This window comes from Quercus lobata, chromosome 11 (assembly GCF_001633185.2).
Source record: "Quercus lobata isolate SW786 chromosome 11, ValleyOak3.0 Primary Assembly, whole genome shotgun sequence".
Taxonomy (NCBI): Eukaryota; Viridiplantae; Streptophyta; class Magnoliopsida; order Fagales; family Fagaceae; genus Quercus; species Quercus lobata.
The window spans coordinates 727,430-740,318 of NC_044914.1; the positions used below are offsets into that span (position 1 = coordinate 727,430).

At 35.0% G+C, this 12,889-nt stretch overlaps 1 protein-coding gene across 1 annotated transcript; it reads right to left on the bottom strand.

The window, feature by feature from the left end:
* Positions 1-10,817: 10,817 nt before the first annotated feature.
* LOC115968426 lies at positions 10,818-11,705 on the bottom strand. The gene has a single exon (XM_031087826.1). It carries the CDS (start codon positions 11,703-11,705, stop codon positions 10,818-10,820), a length of 888 nt encoding a protein of 295 aa, XP_030943686.1.
* Positions 11,706-12,889: the final 1,184 nt, after the last annotated feature.

A 12,889-nucleotide genomic window follows, 5' to 3' on the forward strand; every position in this document is an offset into this window, starting at 1 on the left:
TTCCTGAACCTACTCCTCAAACTTACTCTCAAGCTCAGGACATTTTTTTACTGCAAAATACAAAAGCAAGAAAAGATCAGAAGACCAATATAAACAAGAAGTTAGAGAAGAAAAAAGTATCTCATGAGAAGCAAACGCACCAATCAAAGGGGTCTCCTACCGGCGCAGTAACCTAGGGACGTACCCTTAAAAATCTTCAGACAGTGTCTCCCAACCATCGCCCGACACAGAGAAGTATCTAGACTTCCAATAACGGAAGGACGACGAGAGATCAACGATAAGACGTGACTTCCTATTCCAAGGTACAAACTCATAATACCCAAATTCCTTGGATTCTTTCAAACGATAGAGATGGACGAACTCATTTATCGTGATCATATCTCCATCGGCGATGGTCGTCCAAATCACCATACAGCTTATGACGATTCTCCATGAATTAGGCATAAGTTGCCCTGGTGCAAGGATTAGGTAGTGAAGAAGCTCCATGATAAATGGATGGACGGGGAATCTGAGGCCGCACGAAAATGCAGCCTCATAAAAACAAACTTTCCCATGAGCAAAGGCGCAAGCCTTCTCACCTTTTCTGGAAAGACGAGCCCTAGTCCCCTTGGGAAACTAAAACCTATCTTTGAACTTGCTAAAGACTTCTATTTTCAATGAGCATTTCTCCTTAAGGGCATGGAAAGGACGAGTAATAGCCGGAGCAGGAGGACGGAAGACGAAGGTGCATGAGAAGGCACATAAGTGGCTATATCTACCTCAACCCCTTCCCCGCCAACATTAGAAGACGAGCCTCTCTCCAAGTCACCTGACCCCACCTCGGACCCCATATTTTCCCTCCTTAGGACCTCTCGAATAGATTTAAACCAAACCTAAGATTTATGCAATAAAGAGTATAAATCACCCAACTCTAAACCTAAGCCACTACCACTAAAAACAAAACCCTCAATCTGTGGGTATGAGTCACTGGGTGAAAGTGCACCCAGTGGGTCACTGGAAGATTCTACTAAAGCCCCTAAGCGGGCAAAAAGAAATGCGTCGGAAGGAGAAGTGTGCTTAACTTCAGAGTTACCCACCATTAAAGGAAACAACACCACTCAAAAAGGGAAAAGGGAGGCACAAAAAGAAAAAAGAACTCAAATGACAGGAATACAAGCAAAATACAAAAAGGAAAAAAGCGTAAATAAAGGGCGTACCTGGAAATTTGGGAGGAAACTGAGAAGACTAAGAGTAAAATGTGCAACTAAGGGAATCAAAGAAACCAATTGCAGATAGAAGATGAAGAAGTGAAAAAAGGAAAGCCAAAAATCAAAAGGTTTTGCCTTGAAAAATGCGGGAAACCTGAAAAGGTTTTCACCAGAAACAAGACCCCTCGGCCAATCAAAATCAAACACGTGGCCACGATGTGTGTCAAGCCGCCATTAAGCAATCAATGCGGAGCAAAACCCCAAGCACCACAACCGCAAAAAAAAAGAAAAAAAGAAAAAGAACAAAGAGAGTAAATAATAAATAAATAAATCCTTTCGTATTCCTGTGACCATCCAAAGTGTGGACGACCTTGGAATAGAGGGGCAGCTGATAGATCCGATCATATCATCATCGTCCGTAATCATGAGTAAGGATGAGAAAGATTTCCAGATTCGTCCTGGCAGTAATGGTCACCAAACAAGGACGGACAAATCCATCTTCACTTATCAATGAACTGTTACAAAGCATTGATCAGATTCCATACCGTTGGGAGGATAACCCACCATTAATGCCTTGCAGAGGCGTTACTAGGAGAGAATAAAGTCACCATCAAGGCTTCACCAATGACTAGAAGAAGGCACCTATGTGCACGTATATATATATATATATATATATATATATATATATATAGCCATGAAATCCAAAGGGGAGGTACAAATACAAAGTAATACTCTTGCTCTTGAATACTGATTTCTAAACATTTCTTTGGCCAATTTTTCTAACTTTAGCATCGGAGACTTTGTGGCAGGCACCACACCGGTGACCCACATTTCTTCTTTTTCTCCATTCATTCTTTAGGGTCGGGTTGACTAAGGACAACTCCAATTTGGACGATTACACTCGACTGACGATTCAGGCATCATCAAGTGGGTTATAGATCTAGTGGTTGCAATGGTGTTGATGGACTCTATCTTCTTCTTCTTCTTTTTTTTTTTTTTTTTTTTTTTTTTTTTGGGATTGAAACGTTAGAGAGACCAAGAGAGAAGGAGGTGAGACGAGAAGAAGAAAAAGAACGCTTCAGACATTAGAGACAGAAAATTGTGTAAAAAGTTTAGAAGAGTTAAAAGATGATGAAGGGTATTTTTGTCTTTTACGTAACAAATTTAACTTTTCAAAAAATTTCTCTTTCTTCAATAAATGTGGCTCCACGTGTAGTTTATTTATTATTTTATTCCTTCTTAATGGGTGCTGTACAGCACCTGTTAACAGGACCCTTCTATAAATGCAATAAATAAGTCATATCCTCACATGGTATTACTTTCCGAAAAGAATATTCCACTTTTATTCATTTGTAGAAATCTCAAGTGGAGAACATCATTTACGCAAACCTTAGGTGGGAGGAGTGTGAGTTTGACTATAGATTAGGTAGGAATCTTTTTTAAAAATTAAATATTTCACCCTTACAAGCTGTTTTTGCTCTGGGTAGGAGGGGTATGGACAACATTGTTATAGCTCAGGAGCTCATTTATTCCATGGGTAACAAGAAAGGAAAGATGGGTTTCATGACAATTAAGGTGGACCTGGAGAAAGCCTAAGGTAGGCTTGAGTGGAATTTCATCCACAAAGTTCTTCGTGCATTTCACTTCCCTCATCACTTGGTAAACCTCATTATGAGCTGTATTTCCACTACAAGCATCTCCATTCTTGTTAATGGTGAGTCCCTGTAAAGTTTCAACCCCTCAAGAGGCATCCGCCAAGGCAATCCAATATCCCCTAACATCTTAATCCTATGTATGGAGTACTTGGGAAGCCTAATCGAAAAAGAATGTATGGATGGTGATTGGTTTCCCATAAAGGCTTCAAGGGGAAATCTTGAGATATCACATCTCTTTTTTGCCGATGATCTTATTCTTTTTGCCAAGGCAAGTGAAGAATGCAGTGTGGTTATCAGAGATGTGCTAGACAGATTTTGTGCTGAATCGGGTCAAAAAGTGAGCTTTGATAAATCTCGCATCTATTTCTCCAGAAATGTGAAGGCAAAGCTGAAAGATAAAATTCGTAGCAATCTGCAAATCCAAGCTACCAACAATTTAGGCAAATATTTGGGTTTTCTCATTAGACATAAAGGGGCTACAAGGAATCAATTTAATTTGTGGCGGAAAGGGTTATCAACAAGCTATTCGAATGGAAAGCTAAGTTACTATCCTTCGCAAGTAGGACGGTCCTTGTGAAATCTGTGATGTCAGCCATTCCAAATCATGTGATGTAAGGGGTGGCTCTACCAATTCATCTTTGTGATAAACTGGATAAAATTAGTAGGGATTTCCTTTGGGGATCATCTCAAGAAAAGGGCAAAATGCACTTGGTTGGTTGGAACAAAATTATCAAATTTAAGGAGGAGGGAGGGTTAGGCATTCAAGCAATGACAGCTAAAAATCTAGCACTTTTGGCTAAGTTTAACTGGCAGCTCTATCATGAAAAGGATGCTCTGTGGGCAAAAGTTTTGTTAAAAAAATACTGTTCTCAATCAAGGAGGAACTCCAATGATCCCGACAAGCTTCCTTGTTCTTCAATCTGGAAAGCGGTCAAACAAGGCTTCCATATATTCTCTAAAGGAATTGCATGGAGTGTAGGCAATAACTCCAACTTGAAATTCTGGACTGACAATTGGTTAAAAGGGGGCAACCTAAGGGAGCTCATAGAAGGTCCACTACAGTAGTTGGAAGACAAGATATCAATTAAAGATGTGTTTAGAGATGGAGAATGGAAATGGAACAAGCTGTCTTTTCAGCTTCTGGCAAGTGTGAAGGATAAAATTTCAGCTACGCCTATCTAGTTATATGGTAGTAAGGAGGACACCTTAATTTGGAAAGCTACAAAGAATGGAGAATTTTCTACCGCATCGGCATATGAGTTGGCAAAACCTAAGGAGGATCAAGAATGCACATTCCTAAAATTAATTACTAAAGAAAGTTAATGTCTAACACAATAAAACTAATTACTAAAGATTTTTTTTTTTTTAATATACAAGATAGAAATTCTACTCTAGCCTAATCTAAGTGTATATATGTGTGAAAGCTCCTTCCTGGAGACTTGAAACTCCGGCCCTTACCCCTTACATCCCACAAGCTCTTATACTTGTGGAGTGACCATCACACTAAGGGTGTGCAGTGGTAATTACTAAAGAAAGTTAATGTCTTATATGTAAGGGTTTTTTTTCCCAATAAATGTAGGGAATTCAAATTGTGTGGATAGTAATTCAAATTATTAACAACATTTATTGACTTTGTCCCTTCTTCAATTTATTTTATTTTATTTTAAATTATCAATTTAGATATCATAAATAACATCATCAATGTACCACCAGTACCATTAAGATTCAACAAAAGTAGCATTAATGTGTGCCGTAAATTTTGTTAAATATATTTAAATTTGAATTTACTTAAGGTGAAAGAATTAAAACTTGAGTAATGCTAGAGATACAAACTATTTTACAAAAAATTTTACAAACTACAAATGTGGTGAATGATTATTGTTAAATGAAAGCAGTAAATCGCCACTCATTTTCCTTGTTCTTATTTATGATTGCATCAATATGATTTTTATCAAAACCCTCCACCGAAAGATTAACTGACTCACTCCAGAATAAAACTAACCCACCTCCTCTAGTAGTTCTTGGAGAAACAAACATGTTTTGAAATTGAATTTTCTTCATCACATCTTTTAGCCTTGCTTCATCTGCCTATGTTTTGTCTAAGAACATGATAGAGAGATCTTTTTCCTGCACCAATTTAGCAAGCTCGATCATTGTACATGGGTTCCCAAGCCCATGATAGGTCCAGTTTAAGCAACTCATGGTGATTGGTGGGGCTGAACATCAGCCTCCACCATTGAGTAATAAGACACCTTCATCCTTAGAAACCTGCCTATGTTTGCTTGGTAACTTCGGATGAGCAACTCCCCTTCTCTTTCCACCAACTTTTCCTTCAACTTGCACTTCAATCACAGCCTTCTCCTTGCCTACCCGACTTGGTTTGCTCCTGTGGTGGTTTTTTTTTTTTTTTTTTTCTTCGTGTTGCCGTAATTCCTACCTGACGTGTACTTTGATTTTCTGCTGAGATGGCATGCTGAGTTGGCGAGTTAACAACCCTATTAGTTGTTGTCTTAGGTATCTCACTCCCATTAGGATTCCGCCCGTTAGTCATTAATGCCTCATCAATCTCCCTAACTTGGATATCAAATAATTCTTGCATAATAATTGAATTTGGAATTGAATTTCTGGATTCCTTAATCACCTCCTCATAAATAGGAGCATTTATTGGGGGTGATTTGGACGTGATTGAGTTCGAATTTGGCTGGGTATCTCGCTCAAAAAGTAACGCATCTGCTCCTTCCACGTTAATTGGTTTTAACGGTTCACCCACATTAATCTATATATATATATATATATATATATAACCGAAGCCTTTGGAGCTTCCACAATTTTCCACGTCATCACTACTTTCTTTTTCTTTTTCTTTTTATTTTAGATTCTTTTTATTTTTGGTTTTATATCTTATCAAGTATTACAATAGTATAGTTTAAATAAAACTCTATTAGATATATGTTTTAAAAACTTGAAAATTCTATTTCAACTAAAATTCTATAACAAAAATTTTCACAAATATAAACTTCTGCCAAGGTCGAAACCCTTCATACTCACTCAAATTTTCACAAAGAAAACACACATATCAAATTGAAGCCATAGTAGGAAGCAAGTTGATTCTTCAACGAGAACAAATCCTGTAGTACAAAGGCCACCTAATCGTTTTTAGTTTTGAACTCGATTGTCTTATTAACAACAAAGTCTATGAATTGCAGTGATGGACAGTCGTCCACAAATAACATCCATGCAAGGGCTTGATGTTCTTCTTAATTATCTCATATAATTCTAGGAATTATTTTATTTAATATTTTTTGGAATTAATATATTTAGATGGTTGGCATAGCAGACAACGTAAAAACAATTTTCTGTCATTTATGTTGCCTTCTGCATAACCCTAAATCAATGTTGAAAGGTTGTGTTTTACAACCATTTGATTTTGGTAACCAAACCCTGCACCTATGATTGTTTATGATTATTTTTGTTCATTGTTTGTTGATTAAACCCATTAAAACTTATTGCTTGATGGTATTTCATGGTTTTTTTTCCCCTTTACTTTTTCTTTCAAGGTTGCTAGGAACACAACCTAACATGTGATTTTTTTTCATTGTTTAAAGTTTAGACCCATTAAAATTTAAAACTTATTACTTTATAGGTTCATGTACTTTTTTCTTCTTCTTATTTTTCTCTTTTGAATAGTCATATATTTTTGGCATTTTGGAAGTTTTCACATCTGAATTTTTGTGTTAGTTTTTGCAATATTTGAACATGTTTAGCAGGTTTCAACAACTATACCATGTATTATTCTTTTGAAGGTAATCAATTTTTCTTTTATATTTCTCTATTATAAAATCATATATATATATATATATATATATATTTTTGTTTCAAAAATTTATAGGATGTAAATCTTATGATTCCTTAATATTTTTTGGCCTTTTGGAAGTTTTAACATCTGACTTTTTGAGTTATATTTTTGTAATATCTAAAACTGTAAGGTTGAATTTATTCAACCATCTAATTGGCTTTATTCCGTGCCAAATTTGCTTGTATTTCAGCATTTAGTAACCCTGTATTTAGGTGGGCTTGTTGTAAGGGTAGTGAGTGAGATAGAGTGAAGTTTGCTCAAGAGTGTGTAAGAAAACAGAGACTCGCAGCTTGGCCTCGCGGGTGACTTGTGGCTGCAAGCTGCCAAACGTAGCACACGTGCCAAGCATGCCAAAAGGTGAACAGTTATGCTAGCTGGAGCACTACAGGACAACTGGCCATACGGTTATCTCGCGACTGGATCTCGCGACTCAGTCAAGTCACGAGGCCAAGTCGCGAGCCAGCTCTGTTTTGAGAAACCTGACATTTCACATTCCTCCCTCACCCTAGTATATATACCCCTTATACCCACAAAAGAAAGAGAGCTTTCAGAGAGAATTTTGAGAGAGAAACCCTAGAGTAAAACAAGATTGATTCATCTACAATCTTTACATAAGTGCCTCTTCAAATTCCTCAACTCTCTTCCTCTCCATTGCCAAACCCTTGAGAGGCTATTTACCAAAACCTTGTTCTCACCATATCCATTACTGTGAGAGGGCTGTTTGGTGTTTTGGGAAGCAGTTAGGAAGGAACCAATCTTCATTGGTTGATGCTATGGCCTAGTAGCGGAATCCGGGAAGCTAGAAAAGAAAAAGGTTCGACGCAACCTCGTTGGAGCAAGAAGCTTGGAGGGCTTAGGTGCACTAGGTAGATTAGGCTTGTAGGGTCTATTGCTGTCCATGTATCCCAACTACATTTTCTAGTGGATTGTTTACTGCTTGGAGGGCGGCGGAGAGGTTTTATGCCGAGGGCTTCGATTTCCTCTTCGATAACACATCGCATGTTGTCTTTGTGTTTGCATCTTCCTTCCCTTTTATCTTTACCTTTTATTATCTGCTGTGGGTTGTGATTTTAATTTGGCTTAGATAGTTTTTCCAATTCCATATTATAGCATATGTTAATTTTCCGCACACTAGTTGTTTAACATAATGCTTGAATTGGTTAAGTTGTAATTTGGGGGTCTAAATGTTCAAGGGTGTTTTTACACTATTTAAACTTTCAAAAACTATCTGGAAAATTTTAGTGATTATAACCATGAATTATTATTTTGAGTGTAACAAATTTTTCTCTTATATTTCTCTGTTGTGTAGTCATACACACATATATATTTTTATAATTTTTAAGCTCTTAATCTTTTGATTCTTTTCAATAGTTATAGGTTTATAGTCATGAACTATTCTTTAATATTTTTCGTAAGTCATTGCACGTTCAAACAATGACTTCTTTATCAAATAGTAACACAAATTGAAGTTATACAAGAGCAATTCATGCAACAATGTAGTTTCTTAATCAATTTAAAATTTTATAAAATCATTTTAGTTTACCACATAAATAGGTAGGTTCCCGTGCATAGCACGGGTTAGCGACTAGTTAATATCATTAATACTATCTACATTAAATTTTGCAGCCATCTCCGTTGGAATATCCATAAATTAACATCTTATTTTATATTAACATATAAATCATTATTTATTAATAAAATTAAAATTTGTTAGCCAAAGGCATAGTCGATTGACAACAGGTGAATATTCCTGTATTGCCCCTTATTGGTCTTGAGGGACAGAGGAGGCTAGGTTAGCCGAGAGATGGTTATCGGTTCAAGAACTCAAGCTGCCCCTTTTTCAAGGTAAGAAGGGGTAGAGAAAATTCCTTGAGCCAATGTTCAAGTACCAGGCGTTATAGCGCTGAAATAACCCATGTCATACTCCTAGGATAAGCTCAAAGGAACTTCAATAAAAGGATACCTATGACATCAATATGTTGTTGAATGTTACATAGTAAAAAATATGTATAAGTTCTTTGAAAGTTCAATTCAATTAAACTTTTCTTGAAATTGAGGGCATTTTAAAATTTCTCATACATGCTGGAAATAAATTCATTTGTTAATTATGATGCCTAAAATTACAATGACATGTGAGAATGGATATTGTTCTCTTTTATATATTTCACCACTAGTTGAAATTGTCCAGGAGTCATTAGCTTGCAGGATGATTTTATCACAAGATATTATTTTTTCTAGATGTATGAATTAATAAAGCTATGTACATAATAAAAAAGTTTACTGGCCTTGACATTTTTTCTCCCTAAACACATTCAGAGCCAAAAACAATCTAAAACTTTAAAAATCAAAACTTTTCCTTAACCATTAAAAGAATTTAGTAATGCACTCTTCTTTAAGCCTAGACTACAAGTTTCTCTTAACAAATCCAATATCATTTTTTAAAATATATCAAGTGAAAGATATTGCAAATAGTATGTGCAACATTGCAATCATCTAGAAGGTATATCCTTTAATGTCATGTGTGAAAGGAGGTTTTTTACTCTAATTTTCTTTTGCTTCTCAGGGTCACTACGGGTGCAAGGAAAACATTCTACTTTGCATTATGTTTATTCGTAGCATTTTTTTTTAATAAACAAAATTACAGTCTGTGCACTAAAACTTAAAAATCATTTGCAACCAATTGAAACATATTGAAATGAAGGGCAAGACTTAGGTACAGTATTTAGGTGTTGTTTCCTGGGTTCCCCTCTTAAAATTCAGTCATGTGGATTTTTTCTCATGGGATGAAAGTATATTTTTTTAGTTAAGTAGACACATGGTTGAATTTTAAGAGTAAAATCTAAGAAACAACACCTAAAATACTGTATCTAAATTTTGTCCTGAAATGAATGTAATGGTGACCACTGATTAGTTTCTTTCTACATACTGTTTAGTCAATCATGGACAATGGGATTAGGAAGTTTGTTAAGAGGTGAGCTATTAATGGGGAGATTATATGATTTTAGAACTTCGTATCTACTACTCACAACTTGCCTTCTTAGAAAGTTATGGAAAAATTGTGTCAAATATTGAATGAAAAAGGGTAATGGTCAATCCTCTAAAGCATGTTTATTTAGAGGTTGCTGTTAACGGGTGTTGTATAGCACCTGTTAATGTGATAAAATTTAAAATAAATTATTCAAGTTTTTTTTAGAGATATGGAAAAAACTGAATGTGTATCAAATGTGTGTCAGTTTAGATGGAGAAAGTCAAATCATTTTGCAAAATTACAGTTGAAAAGTAAAAACTTTGCCAATTTCCTATACAGGTGGGATTTGTGATAGATCATAAATGAACCACAACTAGTTCATTAACAGATGCTGGCCGACACCTGTTAACAAAGTCCTTATTTAAAAAGTGTAATAAAAAGTCCACTCATTATCATTATTGAAAGATAACAAATGATTGGTCAATTGTCTAACACAATAAAATTAATTACTGAAGAAAGTTAATGTCTTATATGTAAGGATTTTTTTTTTCCCCAATAAATGTAGGAAATTCAAATTGTGTTGATAGTAATTCAAATTATTAACAACATTTATTGACTTTGTTCCTTCTTCAATTTTTTTATTATTTTAAAATCATCAATTTAGATATCATAAATAACATCATCAATGTACCACCAGTACCATTAAGATTCAACAAAAGTAGCATTAATGTGTGCAGTAAATTATTAAATATATTTAAATTTGAATTTACTTAAGGTGAAAGAATTAAAACTTGACTACGGCTAGAGATACAAACTATTTTACAAAAAATTTTACAATCTGTTAATGTGGTGAGTGATTATTGTTAAATGAAAAAAATGATATTAATGATGGGCCTAGGTTAAAACCAATTAAAAATTTGTCATATCAACATTTTGTAAAAATATTGTAAAATAATTTGTGACTGTAGAATTACTCTTAAAACTTTTCTACAAAGATTTCCTTATTTTTCCATTCATTCTTTCGGTTTGATGGTAATAAAACAATATTCCAACAATATTGTTCTTCTAGAACTTCATTCAAATATGTTATTCCAATAACTTAAGAAAACATGACATAACAACTTAAACCCCTTTCATCTAAAATAAATAAACTATGGTCGAAATGGGGTGCCTGGCAAATGTGATGTTGTTGGCAATGGCGGCAACAATGAGGATCTTGCACGCTTTGGCACAAATTTTCGAGCCCAAACATGCTTACCATTAATAATAAATTTTACCTTTCCCAAGCCACCTAGTATCATTTCCATATTTGAAGCATTGTGAAAAACGATACGAGCATACAATGCTTGTTGATGCGGCTGCACTTCTTGCATGTGCAAAGACTCTATACAATCCCCATATGATCTAGTAAAGAATTCTCTAACTTCCCATTCATGTACAGGGTAACCTTTAGAGAATGTAACAAACATGGTCCTATCATCTGCTGGTACCTCATTTCCTAAGGTTCTAGGTTGACGAAGTCCAGGGTGGACTAAGGATTGGTGAATGGAAGCAGAAGGTGGCATCATCAACATTTGGCTCTCTACTACACTTTGAGTAGCATTTCTCTCAATGGCTTGTTGCATGATGTCTGAGAGTGCTCTAATACATACCTCATTCACAATTTTGGCGATCCCTACAATACCATTTAATCGATTTTCTAGGAAAAATTGGAGAGATATCTCTTTCTCCATTAAACTTTGGGTGAGAGGAATATCATTGTTCTCAGATGAGGTCGGTATTTGGTTGGTGTTGATGCAATTGAGGCATATGATAGCCTCATCTGCGAGCTCATTGACTAAAGTGTAAGGCAAAGATAACATCTTATGCACAACATTATTAAAGCCCACCCGCTCCAACCAAAGCCATAAGGCCATAATTTGCATAGTCTCCACTGGATCTCGCCAAAGGTTGATTACAAGGAGGGTGTAAATCTTCCGGTCAATTGTATAGAATGTATTGAACTCCTCTTGAGAGACAAAAGAAGATGAAGAAGCCATCATATCTTAACTCTGGTAATAAGGCAACAAGATCCTGGTAAAGAAATGTAATTGTCAATATTATTTTTGTCATCATTATTTCTATTAACAAAATTTTATAAATTTCAAGTCAAGGACAAATATGAATCAAAGAAGAATTAAAATTCATGGTCACAATACTAAAATAACTAAAAGAGAGATAATGTCAATGCATGCTCGACATGCTAGAGAAGCCAATTTGGTCAAGACTAGCATCTTCTAAGAAATTTTATGAACAAATATGTAATTAAAAGGAATTACTTAAACAAAATTCATTGTGCAAAAGACATTAAGTTTCATGCCAACAATACCAAAAAAAAAAAGTTCAAATATTGACAATCAATTTATAATAAAGTGCAAAGAAACCTGGAGGTAATTCTTCTTAAGTAAAACCGGTATTCACTGTGAACTTATTGTCAACCAACTAGGATAGCCAAGGTCGGGAGGCTTCTAAAGTCGCACAAATATGACTTCGTAGTCTGTGAAAATTTATATACGTTGTCAGTCTAGTACTTATGTAAACCAGAAATGAGTTAGTATCATAATGTTGTTCTTATCAAAGTCCTCTTCATATTACAATGATTATCTTTTTTTCAACATCTGTTTTAGGTAAGAATTCATATATGATAATGCATAATTAATGTTTTGAACCTTTCTGTAGAAATTGCAAGTTGGGTCATTAATAATCTTTCCTTGTTTGGAAGCCATATTTTTGGCAATTAAAAAATTATACAATAGTCTGATGGGTCGGAGAATAGAAATGTTTTTTTTGAAAGAATTTCAATCTATGGCGTTCACTTCTGATGATAACTCATTATCACAAGACCAAGACACCAATCAATTTTTGGTGTAGGCGGGAAATAAACCCCAGATCTCTTATACAACCATCGAAAACTTTACTAGTTGAGCTAAATGGAACCCACAGAGAATAACAATTTAGTTTAAAAGTGTGTCTGTATATATATATATATATATATATATATGTATGTGTGTGTTAATTTTTCAATTTGTTTCAACTCTCAATTCTCTCCTTCATGACTAAGTGGTATATAATCAAATTCAATTTATTGCATGTAGATTCAGCGGCAAGTTGCAAACTGGATTACTTACTAAAGTAATGAGTATACTCCATGTTTTGTATTTTGTAAGCATGTGATATGGATTCG